This window comes from Pan troglodytes, chromosome 1 (genome assembly GCF_028858775.2).
Source record: "Pan troglodytes isolate AG18354 chromosome 1, NHGRI_mPanTro3-v2.0_pri, whole genome shotgun sequence".
Taxonomy (NCBI): domain Eukaryota; kingdom Metazoa; phylum Chordata; class Mammalia; order Primates; family Hominidae; genus Pan; species Pan troglodytes.
The window spans coordinates 221,707,617-221,735,188 of NC_072398.2; the positions used below are offsets into that span (position 1 = coordinate 221,707,617).

At 40.1% G+C, this 27,572-nt stretch overlaps 1 protein-coding gene across 13 annotated transcripts in view; it reads right to left on the minus strand.

Annotated features, from left to right (window-relative positions):
- KIF1B (kinesin family member 1B) overlaps positions 1-27,572 on the minus strand; it is a 172,048-nt gene that overhangs the window by 90,760 nt on the left and 53,716 nt on the right. For 3 of the 13 annotated variants that reach the window (XM_024345258.3, NM_001374455.1, NM_001204891.2), the window contains 9 exon segments: positions 24,200-24,378; positions 23,495-23,606; positions 20,193-20,270; positions 19,466-19,531; positions 16,365-16,440; positions 15,466-15,544; positions 13,750-13,892; positions 9,350-9,483; positions 728-807 (listed from right to left, as the gene is read on the minus strand). In XM_024345258.3, the coding sequence (XP_024201026.1) occupies positions 728-807; positions 9,350-9,483; positions 13,750-13,892; positions 15,466-15,544; positions 16,365-16,440; positions 19,466-19,531; positions 20,193-20,270; positions 23,495-23,606; positions 24,200-24,378 (947 nt within the window). 13 annotated transcript variants of the gene reach the window in all.

The window sequence follows — 27,572 nt, forward strand, 5'->3', positions numbered from 1 at the left end:
AAGTTATTTCTAAAAGCAACATCACATTCAAAATAAATTAAATCTTGCTTTGTTAAAGTTATATTCACTGAGATAAGAACTTTGTCTCAACTGACTTTGGGATAGTCAATAATTCATAAATGATATGCATATTAATATAAAAAAGAAAAGAAGAGGCTATTCCTTTTTTTTTTTTTTTTGAGACAGAGTCTTGCTGTCACCCAGGCTGCAGTGCAGTGGCACCATCTCGGCTCACTGCAAACTCTGCCTTCCAGGTTCACGCCATTCTCCTGCCTCATCCTCCCGAGTAGCTGGGACTACAGGTGCCCACCACCATGCCCGGCTAATTTGTTTTGTATTTTTAGTAGAGATGGGGTTTCACCGTGCTAGCCAGGATGGTCTCGATCTCCCGACCTCGTGATCTGCCCACCTCAGCCTCCCAAAGTGCTGGCATTACAGGCGTGAGCCACCGCGCCTGGCCAATATGTTCCATTTTTATGAATCCCTAGCAACATGTAATATGGTAACTAATAAACCTGTGACTCCCTAGATAATATTTAAATATGTAGATGTCATTTCAAAGCATAAATTCAACTGGCCATAAATCCCTGTCCATTTTTTTGGTTTCGTTTTGTGTTTTAGAAGGGCAGACTCTTTGATTTTAATTTATATTTTATCTTTTCTTACGATAAAGTAATCCACATCCCCTAGAAAACTTAGAAACATTTCCAGATTTTAACCTCCTGACCTCTCCATTCTGATGGCCTCTGTTTTACGAAGCTTCTCTTCCCAAGTTTCATTCAACTCAGCAATGATCTTCTCTGATTCCTAAGGAAGGAAGCGCACAGTTAAAGGGGCAAAGAGTCTTATAATTTAACATACCATGCTAGAAAAGCAAGAAGCAAATCATGCCCTTTGAGGATACAGGCCAGAATTAAATGTAAAGAGATTTTTCTTTTATTAATACGTAAGATAAGAATCATAAAGATTAGACCTAAAACTAAATCAACCCCAAACAAATAAATCCTCCAAGTCTTTTTTTTTTTTTTGAGACGGAGTCTTCCTTTGTCACCAGGCTGCAGTGGCGCGATCTCAGATCACTGCAACCTCACCTCTGGGGTTCAAGTGATTCTCCTGCCTCAGCCTCCCGAGTAGCTGGGACTACAGGCACGTGCCACCACGCCCAGTTAATTTTTGTATTTTTAGTAGAGATGGGGTTTCACCATGTTGGCCAGGATGGTCTCAAGCTCTTGACCTCGTGATCCACGTGGGCATGGTGGCAGGCGCCTGTAATCCCAGCTACTCAGGAGGCTGAGGAAGGAGAACGGCATGAACCCGGGAGGCAGAGCTTGCAGCGAGCCGAGATCGCGCCACTGCACTGCAGCCTGGGCAACAGAGCAAGACTCCATCTCAAAAAAAGAAAAAAAAGAATAAAGTTCCCAAACGTATTTACTGCTTTTGTTTCACTACAATTTCGCCATAACACACTAACCTCCTGAACACAACCCAGCAGTCAACATAGAAAGGTTTAGTATTAAATCGCATCTGAAGACACACACTGAAGTGACAATTTACCAATCACTTGCTGAGTGTTTACACTTATATAAGAACCTAATGCATATAGGGTTTAAAACCCAGATAACGGGTTGATAGGGGCAGCAAACCACCATGGCACATGTATTCCTATGTAACAAGCCTACACATTCTGCACATACATCCTGGAACATAAAGTAAAATTTAAAAAATAAATTAATTAAATTAAATTAAATTTAATTTAAAAAGAACCAAAACATGTTTCCTGCTCTCAAGGAGGTTACTGTATACTAGAGAGAGAGAGAGAGAAGTAAGTGATGATTTATTCATTCAATACTTATATACAACCCCATTACATATCAAGCCTTCTTCAAGGCACCTATGGATATGTCAGAGAACAAAATCTCTGCCTTCATAAGATTTACATTGTAGTAAGGAGACTGATATAATCCTATTATTTATTTTGTTTGTTTGTTTGTTTGTCTGTTTGAGACAGAGTCTCATTCTGTCATCCAGGCTAGCGTACAGTGGTGCGATCTCGGCTCACTGCAACTTTCACCTCCCAGGTTCAAGCGATTCTCCTGTCCCAGCCTCCTGAGTAGCTGGCACTGCAGGTGCACACCACTATGTCCGGCAAGTTTTTGTATTTTTAGTAGATATGAGGTTTCACCATATTGGTCAGGCTGGTCTTGAACTCCTGACCTCAGGTGATCCGCCCGCTTCAGCCTCCCAAAGTGCTGGGATTACAGGTGTGAGCCACCGTGCCCCGCCATGATATAATCCGTTTTAATCAATAAGTACACAGTATGTCAGATAGTGGCAAGTGCTCCAGACAAAAATAAAGCAACAAGAGGAAAAAACACATGGGGAAGGGTAGGTGAGGGAGCAATCTAAAGTGACGTTGTCAGGACAGGCCTCACAGACTCAGTGATATGTGAGCAGAGATCAAAGAAGAGCAGAAGCTGCCATGTGGGTATGCTGAGAGTGGGAAAGTACCTGGAGTTTTCTAGGAATAATGTGTTGCTAGAGCAGCATGTCTGAGGACTGAGAACGAATACAGTAGGAGATAAGAGAACAGTGTACTAAGAGCTAGAACTGGAGTATTCACAGGTCTCTGTAACATGGGTGAATCAAGGCTGAGTGAGGCCCAGACAGAGAAATGAAGGACAAGTAGCAACTAGGCAAAGAATGGAAGGAAAAGGAGTACAAAAAAGGGGGACGAGCACATGCCAAAACAGGTGAAAATGCTGGTCATGGAGATGAAGTAAGAAAGTCAGATGATGATAATGAAATATAGTAATGATGCTAGTAGTGATTAACAAGGAAAAGTGTTATAGTTCATCAAACACTTCAATGTATGATTCATATGATAACAGGTTACTAACGAAGCCTGTGACCCCAAAACGTAAATATCTACACAGAAAGGACTTGTGAGTAATAAACCTTAAGTTGTCTAGTGTTTGACTTTCTGGATCTCTTGGACTTCCAGAATATTACATGACTGGATGTCACCTCAAAACAAAAAACATACCAAAGGCAAGGCAAGGGAACACGTGAAAAAAGCAAGAGTAAAGATTCAAAGCAGCAGCTGCAAAAGCAAAGTAGTATATGAGTTTGGTGGAACAAATAGGAGGGTATGATTTAAAATAAAATTTAAAAAAAAGAAAAAGAAAGATGAAGAACAACAACAACCAGCAAAGGTAGGCAAAGAGCAAAACAGATGAAAGAAGGAACCTGGGCATCAGTAAGGCAGCCATGTAGGAGGTACTTTTTCAGAAAAGAGTTATACTTACAAGGTGGAAGAAGCTAGAACAAGTCTGCAGTTGGGGGTGGCAAGTGACAAAAACCACCTGAAATGGCTCTCATTAGGCTTCAGAACACACACAGAGGCTCAAAGGCTAAAACAGCTACCTGAATGGCATCTCTACACGGTCCTCAGCAGAAATGATTACCATGCAGTGCACATGCCGCCCCACAAATGGAGAACAAAAGTGTCATACTAGAGGGCCAGCGAGCAAGACAAATCCACACAATTCCCTAAGGAGTGAGAAGGCCAAGAACCAAGTTTTCAATAGTTTATCTACAAAGCACCACAAAAGTTATTCAACAACCACTAAGAGTGGTGTTAAACGCTTCTGCATAAGTGAGCTATGACTGCACCACTACACTCCAGCCTGAGCAACACAGTGAGCCCCTCTTTAAAAAAAGAAAATGCTTTTGCATATGACTGCTTTTTTCCTTTTTTTTCTTTTCCTCCCAGCCCCACCCTGCATATGATTTTAAATAGGCAAATACAAGACAAGCTGATGATATAACCTACATAATTTTAAGGTCTATTAAAGATAGCTGGGTAGAAATCTATACAATCTTCTCAAAGTGAAAACCTTCAACAAACAGGACAACGGGATGCACCCAACCTAAACAAGGCATCTTGACTAGTACTTATTATAGTACTAACCACAATAAACCACTGTTGATTATGGAATACAAACTGACATATGAGATATTTTAAAAATATTTCTTCCTAGTTGATTACCTTCAGAAAAAGGTTATTTCAGAGCAGAGGATTATCTAGTCATATTAAAGCCATCCTATTTTGGGGCAACTGTAGAACTCACTCTAAGAAAGCAAAATTACTGTCTAGGAATCCTCTTACCATTTTGCAGCCAACTCTAATATGACTTATCTAATTTTACTTACCAACTGAAGAGTAAATCAGAACATGATCTCTTTGCAGAAAAGAGATTTAATGAGTAAGGTACAACTTTTATTTTTATTACAGTTTTCAGCTGCAATTTTTAGGTTGTCTAGAAAGCTATTTTTAAAAACTTTGAGGGAAACTTAGAGAAAATAATAACTGTGAGTCACATTAGCACAACTTCAGGGCTGAAAAAAGCCTGCAAAATCATTTATTCTGGAACCATTCGCGAGATAAGAAAACTGGACCAGAGACAGGAGTTCAAGATCAGCTGGCTAACATGGTGAAACCCCATCTCTACTAAAAATATGAAAATTAGCTGGGCACAGTGGCACGCGCCTGTAGTCCCAGTTACTTGGGAGGCTGAAGCAGGAGATTCGCTTGAACCTGGAAGGCAGAGGTTGCACTGAGCCAAGATGGTGCCACTGTGTTCCAACAGACCAGAGAAGCTAAGTGAGCCCACACTACTCACTGAGACAGGTCTAGAGCTATTTGCTGACTCACTGTTCTTTCTTCAAATAAAACAGGATCAACAGGCTTTCAAGTAAATGTTCTATGAAACAGTTCACCCTAAGTTAAGAAAAAGTGAAGGATATTCTGTTCAAGCCTGAGTAGCAAACTTAGTATAAATAGGGAAGCCAAGTGCAAAACAGCATTCAGTCTCAGGAGCATCAACTCATTCTGCTGGCAGGCAGGCATGCTGGTGTCCAGGGCTTCCCATACCCCACTCTAGGGGCCTAATGTAAGATGAACTTGAAATGTGGATTCATGGTTCAGAAATGAGGGGTTGAAGAGATAAATCTTTAATCCTCCTCCCTTTCTTTGAAAAAAAAAAATTCCAAAAAACAGAGGGACACCAGGAACTCTTCTTTAAGCTCCGAGGAATGCCAGGCTCAGGTGTCATTCACTCTTTGGTCTCACGTCATATCTGTCTGCATCTCTAGTTATTTGTATAGCACTGGTTAATAAATTATGTTCATATAGCTAAACAATTTAATCTCTTCTTGATGATTCAGTTAAGGAAACACAGAAATCACCAGGACAAGTCAGAAATATTTCCATGAAAAACACTTACTACACAGAACATTTGTTGAAGCCATTGAATCACCAAGGTTTTACTGTACTGAACATAGCATGCTTCCTAAGTGGGTTCCAAATGTGGCCCTTGGGCTGCTTAGCACAGCATTTGCCCTTGCCTGCTTCTGTAATGGATATTTGTGGATATTTATAGGCTAAGCCTAAGCAACGGCACTCACAGTACTGACTGTGATGCCAGACTAATAAACACGAGAGCTGTGGCTACAGCTGCATGTTTAAAACCTTATTTGACAGGAAGACCTGGCATGGTGGCTCATGCTTGTAATCCCAGCACTTTGGGAGGCCGAGGCAGGCAGATCACCTGTAGTCAGAAGTTTGAGACCAGCCTGGCCAACATGGCGAAACCCCGTCTCTACTAAAAATACAAAAATTAGCCAGATCTGGTGGTACATGCCTGTAATCCCGGCTTCTCAGAAGGCTGAGGCAGGAGAATTGCTTGAACCTGGGAGGCGGAGGTTGCAGTGAGCCGAGATCGCGTCACTGCACTCCAGCCTGGGCAACAGAGCAAGACTCCGTCTCAAAAAAAAAAACATCTTTACAATGGTGTGACATGAGTACCTAACATATGGAAAAAGGCTATTCAGTGAACAAAGCCACAGCAACATCATGTGTAAAAACAGTATCCAATCAACTGACCTTTTTTAAAGTCAAAAAGAAACAAAGGGAAATAAAATGTTAGGAAAATAAACTAACCTCCTCTATTGCTGTTTTCCATTATAATATTTTTCTCCTGCAGCACCATGCCTTAGGAACCCAGTTCCTAGATATTCTCAAGCATTTCTACTGCACAACCATTGCCCTGGCGCTACGGATGAAAGATGTTATCTGCGTGCAGCATTAAAATGCAGGTCTGCCCGAAAGGAATTCTCACCATTCACAAAATAAGAGCAGAACTAAGGTGCTTATGCTTCAGTGAAGTACCACACTGCATTAAAAACTCAAGACAACACAAAACACTAAGGAAGCTGTTTTCTTTCTAGAATAAAACTAGGGAAAACAGAAGAGTTCTTTATTTTGGCGTAAGGAAGAATTAAAACAGAGAAATTTGTTTTCTGATTGAAGTAATACAGTTTTGTTTTGTCTTGCTTTAGTGGGACATAGGGAAGTCGGAAGGAGAATTCCCTGAATAATGACAGTGTTATTCCCTAGAAATGATTTGGAAGACACTGGGTTACCTGAATCTTGAAGAGTCTGGTTAATGTCTTGACTCCTAACATGTGACATTATTTTCAATTGGTCCCACTTGGCAGTTAGGGAGAAATTTCTCCTTTACATCAAGAGGAAGGTCAAAGGAAAGGGTAATCTCAAGTGTATGAGCTAAGGCTTTAATAAGCAAATAGTTAAGACTTAAGATCCCCAAAGAAAAAGAACATTTTATATTAAGGACTCAGTAAGTGGGAGTTTTACTTCTCATTCCCAAGGAGCTCCCTATTTCTCACTCTGGCTCTGTAAAGAGCCCTGCAAAGCAACATGGTCACTGATGCCTATTGTGAGAAAATGTGTGAATGGAGTCTTACCACTCCTCTTCACTAAGGTCTTTAGTAAAATTTCAAAGTCAATTTTACCAACAGCAAAAGTTACCCTGCAGCCTACAACATTTAATGGAAAGATTTCTCACTCCTTCTCCCTTTGCTAGGTGAACACTCACTTTCCACTTACATGTTCTGAAGGAAGAAACAAGCACATTATTTTTGTTTTTGTTTTTGTTTTTGTTTTGAGATGGAGTCTCGCTCTGTTGCCCAGGCTGGAGGGCATTGGCGCAATCTTAGCTCACTGTAACCTCCGCCTCCTGGGTTCAAGGGATTCTCCTGCCTCAGCTTCCCGAGTGGCTGGGACTATAGATGCACGTCACCACGGCCGGCTAATTTTTCTATTTTTATTTATTTATTTTTTGAGACAGAGTCTCACTCTGCCGCCCAGACTGGAGTGCAATGGCGCAATCTCCAGGCTGTGCAACCTCCGCCTCCCAAGTTCAAGTGATTCTTGTGCCTCACCCTCCAAGCAGCTGGGATTACAGGCGTGTGCCACCATGCTTGGCTAATTTTCTTATTTTTAGTTGAGATGGGGTTTCACCATGTTGGCCAGGCTGGTCTTGAACTCCTGACCTTAAGTGATCTGCCTGCCTCAGCCTCCCAAAGTGCTGGGATTACAGGCATGAGCCACTAAGCCCGGCTTAATTTTTTTGTATTTTTAGTAGAGATGGGGTTTCACTGTTGGCCAAGCGGGTCTTGAACTCCTGACCTCAGATGATCCGCCCACCTTGGCCTCCCAAAGTGCTGGAATTACAGGTGTGAGCTACCGTGCCCGGCCTTATTTTTGTTTCTAAAGCATGTTTTTTTGAGATAGAGTCTTGCTCTGTCACTCAGGCTGGAGTGCAGCAGTACAATCACAGCTCACTGCAGCCTTAAACTCCTGAGCTAAAATGATCCTCCTGCCTCAGCCTCCCAAAGTACTGGGTTTACAGGTGTGAGCCACCATGCCCGGCCCACACTGTACTTTTGAAGTAAGTAAAATGTCAAGGGAAAAGATAGGCTGATTAAGAAAGAAAAAGCAGAACCTCTTTCTTCATATAAAATCTTTTTCAGCCTCACATGAAAATTAAAATGAAAGCATCTGACATATTCAATTATCAAGCTTAATTCACTTTAGTGTTAAAGAGTTTTTCGGCAAGCCTTTTACCTATTAAATGTGTCAATGTGTCACTGTTCTCTATCGTCCTTGCATGAATGGCAGTCAAGGGGAATACCAAGTGACTGTGAAGAAGACTGCTGGCTGGCAGCATGACTGCAACTTCTCAGTCTCTTAAAAAGTGTTCTTTGTCCTCCCTGTGTCCCCTACCCTAGCACTCTTGAACACAATGGCTAAAAGGTATGGGTCAAACTATCTTCCTGGAGGTGACAAGTAGGGAAAGAAAAAATATTTGCTTCAAAGCAGATGATGCTGTCACAGTCATCTGATGGGTGGCAGGATTCCTGAACAGCTTTCAGCACTGCAGGTGACAACTGTCTGTGCACTGAATTAATTGAGGAGGAAGAGAAGCAACTATGAGTCAGAAGGCTCTGCTGCTCTTAACTTTCATATTCATACAAAGAGATAAGATCGAACCTGACAGAGCCAGCAAGGGGCTGGGAAATACCTCCAACAGCAAAGCTGGGAGCCATAGGCCAGTAATCTGCATACATGCAGCACTATGGCCCTGTGACCCCATGGGTACCAGCATAGGAGGAGATAACCTTCCTGTACAGTAATCATAGGGCATCAAGGCTTTCTGTGAACTTCTAGAAGATATAATTTAATAACTATCTGAATAAACCTGGAACAGCTACTCAAATGTTCAAACTTTATCTTTTTTTTTTTTTTTTTTTTTTGAGACGGAGTCTCACTGTGTCCCCCAGGCTGGAGTGCAGTGGCACGATCTCGGCTCACTGCAAGCTCCGCCTCCTGGGTTCATGCCATTCTCCTGCCTCAGCCTCAGGAGTAGCTGGGACTACAGGTGCCCGCCACCACGCCCGGCTAATTTTTTGTATTTTTAGTAGAGACAGGGTCTCACCGTGTTAGCCAGGATGGTCTTGATCTCCTGACCTCGTGATCCACCCCGCCTCGGCCTCCCAAAGTGCTGGGATTACAGGCATGAGCCACTGCACCCGGCCCAAACTTTATCTTTATTAACAGAAGCATGGCTCTACACAGAATTCCATCTTTCAATGAAACCACGTTTCCAAATAAATTTCTAACAAAACAATTTCACTGTAACTTGATGTACTATCCCAGAATTAACGTACACATCTATTAATCCATTACTCTGCCTTGCCAGCCTATGAACTGCCCATGCACTTTTCCCAACTCTGCCTGGCCATGTCAGACTCAGGCATTCTAATGAAAAGAAATTAACTTACAAAGCAGAAAATTCAATTTTCAGGACACTTCTAAGAGTCAAAGAGTTCTCCAGATGCTGAGTTGAAATCTTAGTGATTTTTACTCCTAGTTCTTCCTTGTGGAGCTATATAGAATACCTTGTATTCAGTCTGAACTATTACTTACCTTTAAACGTTCAATAGCTTCCTCTCCTCCAGGTGTAGACATGATCCTCTCTTGAATACTGGTCACAGACGTCAAGCCCACCTGACTACTGAGTGAGCAGGAAGATGGGGATGAAGTGAGGGACCCCATGGATGCTGTGGAAAAATGGCCAGGGCGTTGATTCTCAGAGGCTAGCAAGTACCTATGCTTATTGTTCTGAAAATCTTTCAGATCTGGGAGATAGAAAGAAGAGAAGGCAGAAAAAGTAGGGAAAAGGGAAAGAAGCAGAGGAAGAAAAAAAGACAGGAAGGAATATCGTTGTAATAAAGGAGAGCATTAAAGCGCCAAGACCAAGACACGCTATAATACAAACACAGGTTACAACTGTTCTAGATGGCAGTTCTAAAACATGTCTGTCTTTAATAGTGGTATCCTACAGGTTCAGAATCATTTCTGCATTTACAAACTAAAAGATTCCAATGTAGGTTAATGCTGTATCTCGCAGGGGGATAAACCAGAGCCTCAAAGGATACTGCTTAGGCATTCTCCCTAAAAAAGCCAAACTACCTTCCATTTAGTCTTTCTAGTGTTCCTAGTCTACAATGTCTTCAGATTTACACTTTTCCAGTAGTTTGTAACAGTAAGGGAAAACAATGATCATTTATTTATCAATAATAATCCATATTGGTCTGGCTCAGTGTTACGTGTAATTCAGCAAAAATTTCCAAGAAAATGTTACAGTTAAAACAAAATTTGTGCACTGAGTAGTATGCTTTGTATGGCAACATTTCAACATGCTAAAAGGATTTTTAATATGTCTTAAATAAAAAAGGGGTAATTATAGAAATGAGAGGAATTTTGTATAAGTCCTGGTTAAAAACTCAGGACTAATTGATTTCCTCAACAGGGAAGAACAATTAGCAGATTAATGAGTTTTAGTGCAGGTTCCATTCTTCTGTCAGAGCAAGCAAAAAATAAGGCTGATTATTTGCTAATTTAAGGCCCTTAATTAGCCTAACAGTACAACCATGGGTCACTGCTAAGCCTGCTTCCTAGTATAAAATGCAAGTTTTAGGAACATACTTCCATTTACTAAGTCTTTAATAGAACTGTTAATTTTGCTTTTAAACTCAGTATTGGTAAAAGAAAAAAAAATTAAGCCACAAACAACAAAATTAATTAATTTGCTGTTTGTACTTTCTTTCATTACTTTCTTTCATTAGTCATCCTTTGCAAAAAGATACCAAAGGTAAATCTTAAGTATTGGTGCAATCCAACTTTAAAATTAGCTTATTTTTAAACCTGAGAAACTAAAATTCATATCAAAACTAAGTAAGTTTTCCTCAAAGGAGATGAGTCAATACACATAGCTGGAAAAAAATACTATTAGTTCTCCCTGGGCTTACTCATCTCTACTATTTAATTAAAGCCAGTTTTTTAACTCCCTTAAAGCCAGTGGTTGCTTCAAGACAGTTTGAAAACCACCATCTGCAAATACAGAACATAGGGCAACAAGCAAAGAGGCATCTTTTAAAGGGGGATAGGGATTAGAGCAAAAAATTAGCCATCGGGAGAAAAGACCAGGATGGACAGAGTTTACGTCCAATGGTCACATGCAAGCCCTAAAAGGAATAAAGAGAAATAGATCAAAATGGAAACTGAGAAGGAGTCAGGGCTGCTTTCCCTCAGGAATACAGAATTAAAACTTAGTCATGCATGGTCTTTCAGGAAATGCCGCAGCTGCTAAGAAAAGAGGTAGGCAACAAGCTGGCAGCGGCAACACCTTGAGCACAAGAGCAAAAAGAAGAAGGCACCTTTTCCACACCAGTATCGTTGAGCTTTGGAAATCTCAGACAGAGCTGTTGCAGTCCAAGAGTCACTTCTGTATCAGGACATTATAGTGCCTTTAAGCCCTAACCTCATAACCACAGCCAGGGCTATGTTTGGTTTCTCCTATGCATTTTCTCACTGTCTGCCAAGCCTCATTACATGCCTTACTGTAGAAATAAGCAACTCAGGTGGCTGGGCTTGATGGCTCACACCTGTAATGCCAGCACTTTGGGAGGCCAAGGCAGGAGGATCACGAGGTCAAGAGATCGAGACCATCCTGGCCAACATGATGAAACCCCATCTCTATTAAAAATATAAAAATAAGCTGGGCGTGGTGGTGCGCACCTATAGTCCCAGCTACTCAGGAGGCTGAGGCAGGAGAAATCGCTTGAACCCAGGCAGCGGAAGTTGCAGTGAGCCGAGATTCCGCCACTGCACTCCAGCCTAGCGACAAAGCAAGACTCCATCTCAGAAAAGAAAAAAGAAAAAAAAAGAAATAAACAACTCAGTACAAATCTAAAAATTAGCCCCAAAATCAAGACATTTTTCTTCTAAGATAACAATTTCTTGATGAATTACCTTAAAAGGGTAAGAAATAATTTCCTCACCAACTTAAGATATATATGGAGAGAATAACGAGGTTCATGTGACTCTTTAAAAATGTTTGAGTCATTTTAGACACCTAAGTTATTTTAATTTGTGACTTATGAAAAGAGGAATGGTTGGGTGTGGTGGCTGACATCTATAATCCTAGCAGTTTGGAAGGCCGAGGCAGGAGGACTGCTTGAGGTCAGGGGTTCCAGACCAGCCTGGGAAACACAGCAAGACGCCTCACCTCTACAAATTAAAAATTAAAAAATTAGCCAGGTGTGGCAGCGAACAACTGTAGTCTCAGATACTCAGGAGGCTGAGCTGGAAAGATCACTTGAGCCCAAGAGTTCAAGGTTACAGTGGGCCATGATCATGTCATTACACTCCAGCTTGGGTGACAAGAGTGAGACTGTCTAAAAAAAAAAAAAAAAAAAAGGAAAAAACGTTTATCTAATCATTCCGAGGCCCAAGTTATGGAGAAAAGCAACTTAGCACAAGCACTCGTGAGTCTTAGCCCAACATCTACAGAGCTCTTAAATCATAGATAGTTTTGCTGACTAAAAATGATTATTGGTAAAAGGAACATAATAAAATATTTTCAGAGCCATTAACAGAATTAAAAGGGACAATATATTCAAGGTGCCTAGAATAGGGCCTGGCATATTATGCAAAATCAGTAAGTGTCAGTTGCTATCATCTATGATTTTTGGATTTAATTGAATCACAATGGGAAAAACTGAAGAGTAGAAGCAGCAAGAGATTCTTAAGCCTTTCAACTTCACTCAAGCCACAAACTGAAATTCAGCAAAGATTAGTTTGCTAAATGAAGAAGGGCAAAAATAGGATCATTTCTGATTCTATACTATGCTCTGTCTGGGATTTCCCTGTAAGGATTGCCGGCATGCAAAGCTTATTTTAAGGCTGATCCAGCAGAGGCAGATTAGCAAGTCAGAGTACTGGAAATAACCAATATGTGAAATACACACATTTGCTTCCACTTCCAGAGTAATCATCGATCAATGGATCAACTGAAGGTAAGCAGGAGGGAAAATACGAGAAGGGTCAAAGTTCAGGTTCAGCAGTGACACAGAGAGGGAACAGAGCAGTTTTTGGCATTTGGGGAGATGAAAAAGTTAATACTTAGAATATGGTATCATTTTTACAAACGGTATTCATCTAAACTCGGACTCTAATCAATAAGAAGAATTAAACTAGAAGAGGCCTTGAAAATCTTATTAGAACTTCAAGGAATATAAGTTTAACTTTACACTAAAAAAAAATGCTTTACTAAACTAACCCATATTCTACCATATTCTATTCCTATATGAATAATCCATTTTACTCACTTAAGAGAACTTCTGAATAAGCCACTGGATAGGCACATCACGGAGATTTTTTTAAGATAAATTTTAATACAACATTGTAAAACAATACTCTCTGGAAGTGTAGTTCTTGAACTTCATAGGAATTGAACTTTTCCCCTTCATATGTTCATAGGCAGCACGGGGCACTCCAGCATTTTACAGGAGGAGGGGGCCATTCAAAGGTGAATCTTATGTGAAGGTAGGCTTGAATGGTGCGTTTCTTATATTACTGCCACGACACTAATCCAGAGCAACCCATGAAACAAAACTCAAAATTTCAAATAACATTTCTATGAAGTAATTAATTGCTCAGTGATAACAGGTTTAACGTTCCAAATAAACTTCATTGCTGATCTAAAACAGAATTCTGACAAAAATACTAGTGACATATTTGCGATTTAAAACTAATTTCCTGAGTTCAAATGGATAGTCTGGTACACATTACATAAAGGAATCTAGAGAACATTTCCATTGGGTTTTTTAAGGAAAAACAAAACAAAACAAAACAAAACATTTTCATTACCATTTAGCTTCATCATGCTCCTTAACTTGAAGTTTATTTTAAATATAAGAACCCTGAATAAGAACCCTGAAGAAGAAAGGATTAGATTTTGTAACGATCCTTAATTCACTTACTATCAATAATATCTCCCAGGCCCTGAGCACGAAGAAGGTCCTTCAGCCGTGTCACCTCCTCCTTTAATTCACGAACCAGTTTGGCATTGGGGTCCTCATTGATAACAGCATTGCATTTAATTTGTTTTGCACGATCTGCATATCTAGATCCAAAAAGAAAATTCGTTCTTGTCATTTCTCATATGTTCTACTTCTCATAAGTAACATACTATTATCTCTAAATCAAATATCCTGAGTGTTTACATTTTATGAGCCTTGATAATAATACATTTGTATAAAGCTTTATAGTACCTATTAAAGATGAAGAAAAAGGCTCAGATGAATTTAAGTGATTTGCCCAAGATCACAATGGAAATAACAGCGAGAGGACTTAAACCCAACTTATGAGACTGTATAGTGTTTATTCCATTACATCAAGTGTCTTTCATGGAAGAAGGGTAGAGAGTTCCAGACTAAAGTAATGAAACCTACTCATACATAAAAAAATACAGGCCTCGGAAGGCAGCTCACACCTGTAATCCCAACACTTTAGGAGGCCAAGTGGGGAGGATCACTTGAGGCCAGGAATTTGAAACCAGCCTGAGTAACCTAACAAGACCCCCCATCTCTACAAGAAATTTTTAAAAATTAGCCAGGCCTAGTGGCATGCGCCTATAGTTTTAGCTACTTGAGAGGCTGAAGTAGGAGAATCACACGAGCCCAGGTGTCTGAGGCTGCAGTGAGCTACAATCTTGCCACTGCACTCCAGCTTGGGCCACATAGCAAGACTCAAAAACAAAAACTAACAAACAAAAAAAACTTTTTATGAACATTCTGTTGGTAATTGTTTTTTTCTTTTTTTTTTTTTAAGAGACAGAGTCTCACTACGTTGCCTGGGCTGGCCTCAAACTCCTGTGCTCAAGTGATCCTCCTGCCTCAGCTTTCCAAGTAGCTAGGACTACAGGTGCACACCACTGCACCTGGCTATGTTGGTAATTTTTTAATATTGCTACATATTCCTATAATTTTATTACTTATTATGACTTCAGAATTTCTTTTTTTTTTTTGAGACGGAGTCTTGCTCTGTCTCCAGGCTGGAGTGCAGTGGCGCCATCTCGGCTCACTGCAACCTCCGCCTCCCAGGTTCAAGCAATTCTCCTGCCTCAGCCTCCTGAGTAGCTAGGATTACAGGTGCATGGCACCACGCCCGACTCATTTTTGTATTTTGGGGTTTCATCATGTTGGCCAGGCTGGTCTCAAACTCCTGACCTCAAGTGATCCGCCCACCTCGGCCACCCAAAGTACTGGGATTACAGGTGGGGGCCACTGCGCCTGGCCGACTTCAGCATTTCTATAACGACAAACACCACAAGAAGGGGGACACTTCTTTTTATAGAAATGAATAAGAAAATGTCACTATTACCTAAAAGTTACCCAAAAATCTCACTTGAGCAATTTAAAAATCTTTCCTATGAAAAAGCTCCTGCCTTATCTAGGTATCCATGAGGGATAAAAAAATAAAAAGTTCATATCTTTCCCAGTGAAACTGAAAACCATAAAGAGGTAAATTCTATTATAATACAAATCACTTTTTCCCTAAGTTTTCCCTGTTATGAGAGGAAAGGAACATTATTTACATAAATAACTACCCAGACAGCATAAAAACATCCATGGTATCACAAAATGGCTTCTGATGGCAATGTAGTCTATGTTGTTACTGAGATCAAAAGAAAGTACCTCAGAGTGCTCAAAGTCTCATCGTAGTTGATATCCGCGGGGCTCAGAGCAGCAACCATTGCAGTCCGAGAATTGCCACCTAAAAAGATTAATCATGAGTATCAAATCACACTCATTTTAGAAGAAAAATTTTATGGAATGTATCAAATCTGATATTGTAATCTCAGATCCTAAGATTTAATGTAATGCCAAATTTCTTTCTTTTATTTTTTTTTTTTGAGAGGGAGTCTCACTCTTTCACCCAGGTGGGCGGATCACCTGAGGTCAGGAGTTCGAGACCAGCCTGGCCAACATGGCAAAACCCTGTCTCTACTAAAAGTACAAAAAAATTAGCTGGGCATGGTGGTGTGTGTCTGTAATCCCAGCTACTCGGGAGGCTGAGGCAGGAGAACTGCTTGAACCCAGGAGGCGGAGGCTGCAGTGAGCCAAGATTGCACCACCGCACTCCAGCCTGGGCAACAGCATGAACTCCATCTCAAAAAAAAAAAAAAAAGTAGGAGAAGTGAACGAAGAACAGTGATTTGAAGGTCTGAAAACATCAGCAACGAGGAGGATTAAGGGTTGGCAATGTCTAATTTTGTGCACCTCAGAGAAGCATGGAGTTTTGAAATAACTTTGAAGAAAGAGCAATAATCTGAAGCAAGTATGGGGAGTCGGGAGGACAACTACTGCACAGTTCATGCCCTGAAGAAAATGAGATATGGGAGTATACCCTGGCTTAAAACCAAGGGAATCCAACCAACTGAAATTAGGAGTAAAAATGAAAGCAGGCAAGGAACACTCAAGTAGTAACATGAGTATCTAGAGATTATTTGTCTCCAAAACAGACACAGGACAATTAACCACAAAAGATAATCAAAGTTAAAAAGATAACTACTTTTCACTAGTGGTCAACATACCTAAATTTTCTCGAAGGAGCCAAGTAAGTACAGAATCCCTGTAGGGAATAAAATCTGTTTTCTTCTTCTTTTTACTCTATTAAAGGAAAAGAAATGGTCTTAGCATTTTTCGTTAGGGAAAAAAATTCCCAAGAAAGGCAAATCAGTCTAAAATTCCCAAGTAAATTAAATTACAGTACAACCCCGACACTGTGGAAGTTTATCATTCATAGTTTCAATTCTTCACAAAACCAAAAACTCACGCAATAAGGTAATTTTTTCATTTTACATTTTATTTTGAAAACTGTGTAATATACACAACAGTTGAGAGAGCAGTATAATGAGCTACCATACCCAACGTGCAGCTTCAACCATTACCAAAATACTCTGCCAATCATCTTTCAATTATCCCCCAAACACTTTTCTACAACTTATTTTCCTGACCCATTTTGAAGTCAGTTGCGGACCTCATCTCCATTTACCCCTAAACACTTCAGCATATAAGAACATTCTCTTACACAGAAAACAATGACCAAATTCAAAAAATTAAACATCAACACAATACTATTACCTAATATCCTGTCCATATCATTTTTTATCCTTTTTCTTACTGTGAAGGAAAAGGTCATGTTTTTTAAAAACAAAACAAAACACCACAAGACCATTATCACACTTACCAAAATAAACAATAATTCCCTAACATCATCAAATACCCCATCCTCAATTTTCATTTTTGCACAGGGGAAAATACTAATCTTGTGCATTCCAGGTTGGATGTGTAGGAGCAAGTCATCTAGTTAGTGAATTTACTTGGCCAACCACCATGTCATTGGTTGGGTTGTTGCAAATCTAGTAACTCTTGTAAAATAATACCCATTTGGTCTCTTTGAAAGGAAATTATGCCAAAAATAATCCAATTATTAAAGCAAAGACTAAAAGTAAAAAGGTCTAAGAAAGAGATATGATTTGGTAATTTAGAAAGATGAATGTTCTATTAAGTCTACTTATTCTGCTTTCTTCATGATCCTTCTTATTACCACAGGATAAAGCAAAAAGCACCAATGAAAAGGCAGTGCTTAAATGAAAAAAAATTATATTCTCTAAAAGTAAAAATTAATGCAAATGCTTTACAGGTAACAGTTACTCAAATATATGCTGGCTGACTACTGCGTTGTGACACTTTTAAGAAGATATTAAGGGGAGGCCGGGCGCAGTGGCTCATACCTGTAATCCCAGTATTTTGGGAGGCCGAGGTGGGTGGATCACTTGAGGTCAGGAGTTCGAGACCAGCCTGGCCAACGTGATGAAACCCCATCTCTACTAAAAATACAAAAAATTAGCCGGGGGTGGTGGCGGGCACCTGTAATCTCAGCTACTTGGGAGGCTGAGGCAGGACAATCGCTTGAACCCAGAAGGCGGAGGTTGCACTGAGCCGAGATCGTGCCACTGTACCCCAGCCTGGGCAGCAGTGTGAGACCTGGTCTCCAAAAAAAAAAAAAAAAAAAAAGAAGCTACTAAGGAGAAAGCCAGGGTCTCACTGATAAACACCACTCCAGCAAATCAGCAGTTTTATAATTCAGTCCTGGTATAATCCAAGGTTAAACTAAGGATGATCCTACTATTGCACAAGCACTTTTTCTATTCAGAAAAAGGGTACTACATGGCTGGCCTCTTAGTGGCTAGTCTTGTGGTGTTTTTTTTTTTGTTTGTTTGTTTGTTTGTTTGTTTTGAGGAGGAGGAGGAAAGGGAGTAGGCAAGAAACATTTTAATTCCATCTCTTATTAAATATGTCCACATCATCTCATTCCACTCTACCCACAGACACACAATCCACCAATCAGAAAGTCATTTCCAATAGCAGGTTCAATTTTAGATTGCACAGACCTCAAGGGAGAATTAAGCCTTTCAGTCATTCAGATTAGTGGAACAAACTTTCACTCCACTATGTAATCCTTGAGGCCTAAAACTTCAGTTTAAAACCCGTGAATAGTTGGGACACTATGGGCACGCGCTACCACACCCAGCTAATTTTTGTATTTTTAGTAGAGACGGAGTTTCACCATGTTGGCCAGACTGGTCTCAAACTTCTGACCTCAAATGATCCGCCCGCCTTGGCCTCCCAAAGTGCTGGGATTACAGGCATGAGCCACCATGCCCGGCCTTGTTCCTTTATTCTTAATTCCTTCTCCAAAGCATATCATGTTCTAGAAATTAATTTTGGTGTGAAACCTCATGATTTGTGGTCACCCTAAATTTACAGCCACTCTAAATTCCAGAGCCAGAGAACAAATGATGAAAAGATTTTTGAAGGTTCCATTCCTACTTATGCCTCCATACATCCTGGTGAGGATTTAAAACATAAAAGTCAATTCTAGTTTATCTCTACCAATCCCCACCATACCTTGCTAGTGCAGTTATCCTACAGGTGAAAGCATTTAAAGGAGAAAATAAGAACACAGGATAAGCCTCCAAGTAGAAAATTAGATTTTGTTTAAATTTCATGTCATAGATTATGATTTCTCCAAGGCAAGCAAGAAAGCATTTCATTCTTCTTAGCAATTAAAAAGAGGTTTTAAACTAAACTAGAACACACAATGACTAATTTAAATAATGTAGACAACAAAGCCCCTAATTTAAAAAAATAGTTTTAGTTTTACTGTTCTACCATAAAGGAGTAGGAAAGAACAAAACTATTGGGGGGAAAAAAAAAAAACTACTGGCCCTCCAATCAACAGCATTCACCAAAGCCAAACTGCTCAAAATACTCCAAAAGATACTGCATCTTACTCAGAAAAGATTATACAGGAAAAGAAGAGACAATAAATATACTTGGTTTTTGTGAGAAACATAAAATAAGGCTCAAAAAAATGAGTCAAACCTTCAGTGTTTGCTCTAGTTTTTACAGATCTATATTTACTTTTGTTCTCCTTAGTATCTTTTACTTTCAGTACAAAGTCAAACTGTGTTATACCTAGTATCTTATCTGAAAAGCTCTAAAAGGAGAAAGGCAAGATTACAGAAAAGGGCCACAAAAAGACAGCCTTCATAAACAATAATAAAATACCATCAAGTATATTTGCTGAACAGACACAACTCCCCTTATAATGAAGTATAAAACTTACCACCTCGGCCAAGGCTGAAATGACTTTGCCCAAAGTTGTAAGGGACTTATTAATATTTGCTCCTTCCTAAAATAAATACCAAATATGAAAGAATGATGAAGAATTTCTACTACTGCTATATCATACAGAACATAAAATATGATTTGCCATATGCTAGCATATTTCTTTATTACAAGTTCTAAAAACAACCTTTAGTCCTCCATCTGTCCTCTTTTCCACTTGATAATAACATGCTGAGACCACATGCCTAACTCACAGTCCTAAAGTATCTTCGAGATATTTGTGCTCCAAAAGCTTACAGATGTGTGCAGCCTTCTTCCCTCAACTTATCGACATGAAATTTCTGTTCTCACATCTGAATCTTGTATATCCTATTCCCACTGCCATCTCTTAATTCCATCTAGCCAAATTCTGCCTGTTCCTTAAAATGCAATTCAACTCTCACCCTGACTATGATGTGCTCCCTAACTATTTAGTTAGATAACTTATCCTTCCATTGAAGTTACAGATCAGGAGTCAGCAAAATTTTTCTGTAGAAGGACAGACACAAATTATTTTAGGTTTTGTGGGCCATACGGTCTCTGTCACAACACTGCCATTGTAGTGCAAAAGCAGCCATAGACAATACATAAACAAATGTATGTAGCTGTGTTTCAATAAAATTTTATTTACAAAAACAGGTAGTGGCCATTTATTGATCAGGCCATTTATTTGCTAAAATAAATACCTTTAATCGAGTCCCTTTGGCACCAGTTGAATCAGCTCGTTCACTTCCTGCTAGATCCACCAAGCTGATTTTACTGACCTGATAAAGAACAATAACATGGGGGCAATTCAAAAATAAGCAAGATAGAAGCAGGAAATATTTAGAGGCAGAATGCTTTTTAAAAGATTAAGGTATGGAGAAAACTAAAAGTATTAGAGCTTTTAAATATGGCACAAAAAGATCAAGACAACATCTATCAGTTAGTTTAAACAGTACGCACGGCAGGTGCAATGGCACATGCCTGTAGTCCCAGCTACTCAGGAAGCTCCTTTGAGCCCAGGAGTTCAAAGCTGTCTGCTGCACTCCAGCCTGGCAACATATAACACCCTTGTGTCTCTAAAAAAAAAAGAGCATGCACAAAATTCATAGCAATTATCACGGTTCAAAAAAAAGTAACTTTAGGATAAACATGACATAATTTACTAGAGTATGTTATAAAAATATATAAAACTCATCAACTCATTAAATGGCTTACTAAAAGTGAAGCTTTAAGCAACTGGAACAATCACATATTTCTGGTGGGAATGTAAAATGGTACAATCACTTTGGAAAACAATTTGACATTTCTTTTCTTTCCTTTTTTTTTTTTTTTTTTTTTGAGACAGAGTCTCGCTCTGTCACCCAGGCTGGAATGCAATGGTGCAATCTTGGCTCACTGCAACCTCCACCTCCTGGGTTCAAACGATTCTCCCACCTCAGCCTCCCGAGTAGCTGAGCTTACAGGCGCCCACCACCACGCCCAGCTAATTTTTTTTGTATTTTTAGTAGAGACGGGGTTTCACCATGTTGACCAGGCTGGTCTCAAACTCCTGACCTTGTGATCCACCCGCCTCAGCCTCCCATGGTGCTGGGAGTACAGGCGTGAGCCACCGTGCCCGGCCTTGACATTTCTTAAGGAGCTACAATAAGACTCAATCATCCTACTCCTAAGTATTTACCAACAGAACAAAAACAAATGTCCACACAAAGACTTGTACACAAATGTTCACATCAGCTTCGTTTGTAATAATCAAAAACTGGCAACAGTTTAAAAGTCCATCAACAGTTGAATTAATAAACTGTGGTGTATCTGTATAATGCAATACTCATCAACAATGAAAAGGAACTATTGATAAACACAACAACATAGATGAATCTCAAAATCACTATGCTAAGTGAAAGACTCCAGACAAAAAACAGTACATACTCTATGATTCCATTTATATAAAATTCTAGAAAATGTAAACTAATATATAGTGACAAAAGGGCAGGTCCGGAATTGCCCGGGAATTGCCACAGAAGAAGGGATAGAGAAAGACTACAAAGAGATATGAGGTAACTTTTGAGAATAAAAATTATCATTATCTGGATTGTGGCGCTAGTTTCACAGGTATACAAATACGTCAAAACTGACCAAATTTTACGCTTTAAATATGTGCCATTTACTGTATACTTCAATAATACCTCAATAACACTGTAAAAAAAATAAAGCTTCAGGAAAGTTTAGACAAAAGTATCCAAAATGAATTACCAGGAAAGCTATGATTATGGGATTAACATTAATTTTGTAGATTCGACATCATGGGAGAAGGGCAAAAAACACCTTCACATACAATGTTCTTTGCTGGCATTCAGATAAACACTAACTAATAAATAGCACTAATATTATAACCTCTGGCTAAACAAGTTATTTGATCATCTATATAAGAAATATATATATATTTTTTGAGATGAAGTTTCGCTCTTGTTACCCAGGCTGAAGTGCAATGGCGCAACCTCAGCCAACTGCAGCCTCTGCCTCCCAGGTTCAAGCGATTCTCCTGCCTCAGCCTCTGGAGTAGTTAGGATTACCGGCACACACCATGACCGGCTAATTTTTTGTATTTTTAGTAGAGATTGGGTTTCACCATGTTGACCAGGCTGGTCTCGAACTCCTGACCTCAGGTGATCCACCCGCCTCAGCCTCCCAAAGTGCTTGGATTACAGGTGTGAGCCACCATGCCCAGTAGGAGTGGCTTTTTTTTTTTTTTTTTTGAGACAGAGTCTCGCTCTGTCACCCATGCTGGAGTGCAATGGCACGATCTTGGCTCACTGCAACCTCCACCTCCTGGGTTCAAGCGATTCTCCTGCCTCAGCCTCCTGAGCAGCTGGGACCACAGGCGCATGCCACCAAGCACAGCCAATTTTTTTATATTTTTAGTAGAGACTGGGTTTCACCATGCTGGCCAGGCTGGTCCCAAACTCCTGACCTCTTGATCTGTCTGCCTTGGCCTCCCACAGTGCTGGGATTACAGGTGTGAGCCACCATACCCGGCCCAGCAGGAGTATATTTTTAAAAATCATTTTCAGCTAGAAATAAGTCAACAAATAAAAGGTGATTCTAATAATTAGTGACAGTGGTGTCTAAAGTACTCATTTTATAAGGCAAAGGATCTTTTATAATTGCCAGTACAATAAACCTAACTTGAAGTTTAAAAATCCAGGTGCATCCTTCTTAGGGATGCAGATAGAGTAGTATTCAACATAAATTTTTTATTACTAACAATAACAATAAAATTAACATTATTGAGTGGCTACTCTGTGCCAGACATTATTGTATGCACTTAACCTATATTAACGCTTAATCCTTTTAACAATCCTATCAGGCTGTTATGGATGGGGAAACTGAGGAACAAAGAGGTTAAGTAGTTTGCCCAAAGTAATATAGCTGAAGAGTGGCAGAATCAGAATTCAAAGCAAGCAATCTAACGCTAAAGTCTGTGACATTTAACCACAATAGAAAATGAAAAATCAATAAGCAAAGAAAGGTATTTGAAGAACATCAGAACTGTTGTGGAGTTATTTTCCAGGAATGAAACATATCATTTGCTTAAACATTTAATCCCACTATAACATTATCATAGCTCAAAAAAAAAAAAAAAAGAATACACATACCAAAGGCAGCTAATAAGGTAATAAAAAGGTTCAGTCAAGAAGAAGAAAAGAAAGAACTTTCTCCTGCAAGACTGCTTAACTGTCTTGTATTGAGTAGTTTTTGAGACCCAAAGTCCTGGATTGTTTTTTTCTTAACCCTATTCTCTATCTTGCAACTTCATTTAAGAACCTATACACAAAACTGGTGTAGGGTGGAAGAAAAATGATAAGCAGAGGTATAAAACACCCTCCATTAAGTAAAAGAGCACCCTCCAACACCCAACCTTCCACAAAAAGCAGAGGGCAACAAAAGGGACTTCTCAAAATCTCCATCCTTCACAACTCAAGCCTAGAGACTGAAGCTCTCCTACCTTCTCAGTGGAAAGGTTGGTCTCATTATCGTGTTTCTTCTGGGTGAAAACAATCGTAAACACAGCGTGGGAACGGCTACTTGTTTCATTCATGTTTGTAGCTGCCACTGTCCTAAATAAACATAAAGGTGACCACGTGACAAGGGAATTCTTAGATGAGAGTTGAAATGGACAGCAGGCTCCACATTATAAGCATAACAATCACAAGCAATAGTCTTAAACTTATTCACAGATTGCAAGATTGTCACTTACACAATTGCTCTCAATACTGCCTTATTTGTGAGCCCATCAAGTTACTCTCCAATTCCAAAGGCACCCCATCAGAATCATTTTTCATACTCCAGCTATCCCTTTAGAAACCAATGAAGCATTTAATTTTTATTCTTTATTGGTGCTCATTTATTCCAGAATCAATTACTACCACAGCCACATATATACATGATAACTAACATTTTACCATGACTTGATCAAAACCTAAGAGTAAAACTCAACGAGAGCTCTAACATGTTTCAGCAATGTACTGTTTAGATGAGAAGATACTTAACACTCTGAAGCCCTCACTGTTACAGCACAGTCAAAGGATCAGAGGACTCCACAATTAAAGCAACTTTCATAGCTATAAATGTGGCCTCAAACCCTTAACTGGGAAAAAAGGACCTCAAAAGGTGCCAAAGACCTCAGTCATTACTCTATTTCCTACCATACCTGGCTTTGTTCCCAGCATCCATGAGGTCAGCAATGTCTGTGTAGGAAGTAACTGCCAACTTGGACAGATCCTCCACATAGGGTCCAAGAAGTGGGTGTTCACGCACACGCAAATTACCCTTGTTTTTTGGATTCAGCAAATCTCGTACTCTTTCACAGTAAATTTCCATGTAGCTCACCTATGAACAAATTAGTAAAGTGAATTAGAGAGAAAAAGAAATCACATACAGAAGCCGGGCGCGGTGGCTCACGCCTGTAATCCCAGCACTTTGGGAGGCCAAGGAGGGCAGATCACTTGAGATCACTCGAACTACGAGTTCGAGACCAGTCTGGCCAACATAGTGAAATCCTGTCTCTACCAAAAATACAAAAAGGAGCCAGGCGTGGTGGCACATGCCTGTAGTCTCAGCTACTCAGGAGGCTAAGGCAGGAGAAATCGCCTGTACCTGGGAGGTGGAGGTTAGAGTGAGCCAAGATCACACCACTGCACTTCAGCCTGGGTGACAGAGTGAGGCTCTGTCTTAATAAAAAAAAAAGAAAGAAAGAAAAAGAAAACAAAAGAAATCATATACAGAAAAAAAAATTTTTTAACTTTTATTAAAAGCTCTAAGATTAGAGATCAGCAACCTTTACAAAGTGAAATGCCATAACTCTAGGCCCTTTTATTCTATTAACAATATGCACAGGTAATTACACTGAATAGGTTAGAACCAGCCTTCAGACTTTCTCTGTAAGGGAGAGGTAAACAGATTATCTCTGGAATGTAGTGACTGCTAAAAGATATTTTAGTAGCAATTTATCAGTTATCAATGTTTTTTAAAATGTATACTGTTGTCAGTAACTGGGATTTGCATTGAGGTTACTCCAAGAACTCGGAAATAAGATTTCTATTAGAGTTAAAACCAAGGAACAATATCAATATTACAGAGCAGAGAAGACAAAACAGACGGGTGATGCTAATTCTTTAAGGCTCACCACACTGTTACTAACTATGGATGATGTATCCTCCAGAAGGGATGAGGGTTGACCAGCATGAAAGCTGGTGGTGGCAGGACCTATCCAAGATTTGTGAGGGAGAAAGAAGCCTCAGACAATACACTTCATAAATTCTTGTCTCATTGGCAGGACCATTCGATCATGGTGATTAATGCATTAAGCTATCATTTCTTAACCTGGGGCAATTAAACATGTATCTAAGCAACTCCTCTCCCTCTAATTCCATGCACACCAAACAACCAACAGGCTTCCAACAGCGAGGTCTGTCCACAGAAAGATAATATATTAAATAGTCTTGCGAATGGCTTGAGTGTTCTAGCCTTAGTAATAGTTATTTCTCATGGGAAAGTAACAAACCAACAAGTTGGTTTCATAACATCAGTCAAATGAGCTTTACTCAAGTCTTAACTTGTAAGGATAGTCCTTTTCTTGATGAATCTACAAAATCAGACTTCTAAGCAAACAAGGCTCTGAACTAGGGTAAATTCATCACAACAGGCCACATTACGATGCTACCCAGGAAACAGATCCTTCTGTATCATGGAGCTATTCAAGCTTACATTACAGCTCCTGCATTTTTAAACTTTAAATGTCTATGGACATGTTTTCAGAGTATCTGGAATGGAATCTTAATTCCATTTCTATTGCCTTTTTCTTTCATTCAGTCTCTAACTGTATTTTTATACTGTATTTTATTTTTATTTTTATATATTTTTTGAGACTGTATCTTACTCTGTCACCCAGGCTGGAGTGCAGTGGCTCAAACATGGCTCACTGCAGCCTCGACTTCCTGGGCTTAAGCAATCCTCCTGCCTCAGCCTCTGGAGTAACTGGGACTACAGGCACGTGCCACCACGCCTAGCTAATTAAAAAATCTTTTTTTGCAGAGACAGGGTCTCACCATGTTGCCCAGGCTGGTCTTGAAGTCCTGGGCTCAAGCAATCCTCCCATCTTGGCCTCCCAAAGTGCAGGGATTACAGGTGTGAGCCACCGCACCTGGCCTTAATTTGTATTTTAAAATCAGTTAAAGGCTGGGCATGGTGGCTCATGCCAGGAATCCCCACACTTTGGGAGGTCAAGGTGGGCAGATTGCTTGAGCTCAGGAATTCGAGACCAACCTGGGTAACATGGTAAAACCCCACTTCTACCAAAAATACAAAGAATTAGCCAGGCATGGTAGTGTGTGCCTGTGTTCCCAGCTACTCGGGAGGCTGAGGTGGGAAGATCACTCAAGCCCAGGAGGTTGGGGATGCAGTGAGCTGAGATCACGCCACTGCACTCCAGCCTGGGTGACAGTGAGATCCTGTCTCTAAAAATAAATAAATAAATAAATAAATAAATAAATAAATAAATAAATAAAAAAAATCCATTTTAAAAAATTGAGAACTTGGCCAGATGCAGTAGCTCATGCCTGTAATCTTAGCACTTTGGGAGCCACGCACTGTGGCACATGCCTGTGGTGCAAATTACTCAGGAGGCTGAGGCAGGACGATCACTGAGCCCAGGAGGTCAAGGCTGCAGTGAACCCTGTTTGCACCACTGCACTCCAGTCTGGGTAACAGAGCAAGACCTTGTCTTAAAAAAAAAGAAAAAAAGGCCGGGCGCAGTGGCTCACGCCTATAATCCCAGCCCTTTGGGAGGCCAAGGCAGGTGGATCATGAGGTCAGGAGTTCGAGACCAGCCTGGCCAACATGGTGAAACCCTGTGTCTACTAAAAATACAGAAAATTAGCCAGGTGTGGTAGCAGGAGCCTGTAATCCCAGCCTCTCGGGAGGCTGAGGCAGGAGAATTGCTTGAACCTGGGAGGCGGAGGTTGCAGTGAGCCGAGACCGCGCCACTGCACTCCAGCCTGGGTGACAGAGTGAGACTCTGTCTCCAAAAAAAGAGACAACTCTGAAAGATAAAGTAATTAATCTATTATGAGAGTAAAGTAACAGAACAACAAATATTCTTTCTGACAGCAAGTCATCCTAGAAAGTGAGATGATTCTTCAATCATTGCTGTGTACTTAAATTTGTACGTACAATACTGAATCCCCGGAATATATTACATCTTTTGGAACACTCGTCCCTTTTCACACAAATGTGAGACAAAGAGAACCCAAATAATCTAGGTAAAAGTTCATGTGCTCCATTCCTTATGCTCTGATATGTGAATCCATCCAAAGCCATCATCATTTCTTTTACTTCTGCACCAACCACTCCAGATGCCACCTGGCAGATCCAACTCACTGAGGACCGTTCTCTTACAGGCACTGTTCTAGGCAATTGGTATACACCACTAAATAAAGCAGACAAAGAACCCTGCCCCAGTGAGCTTATGCTTCTAGCAAGGGATATTGATAATAAACAACAAACATAAAAAATAGGTAACTGAG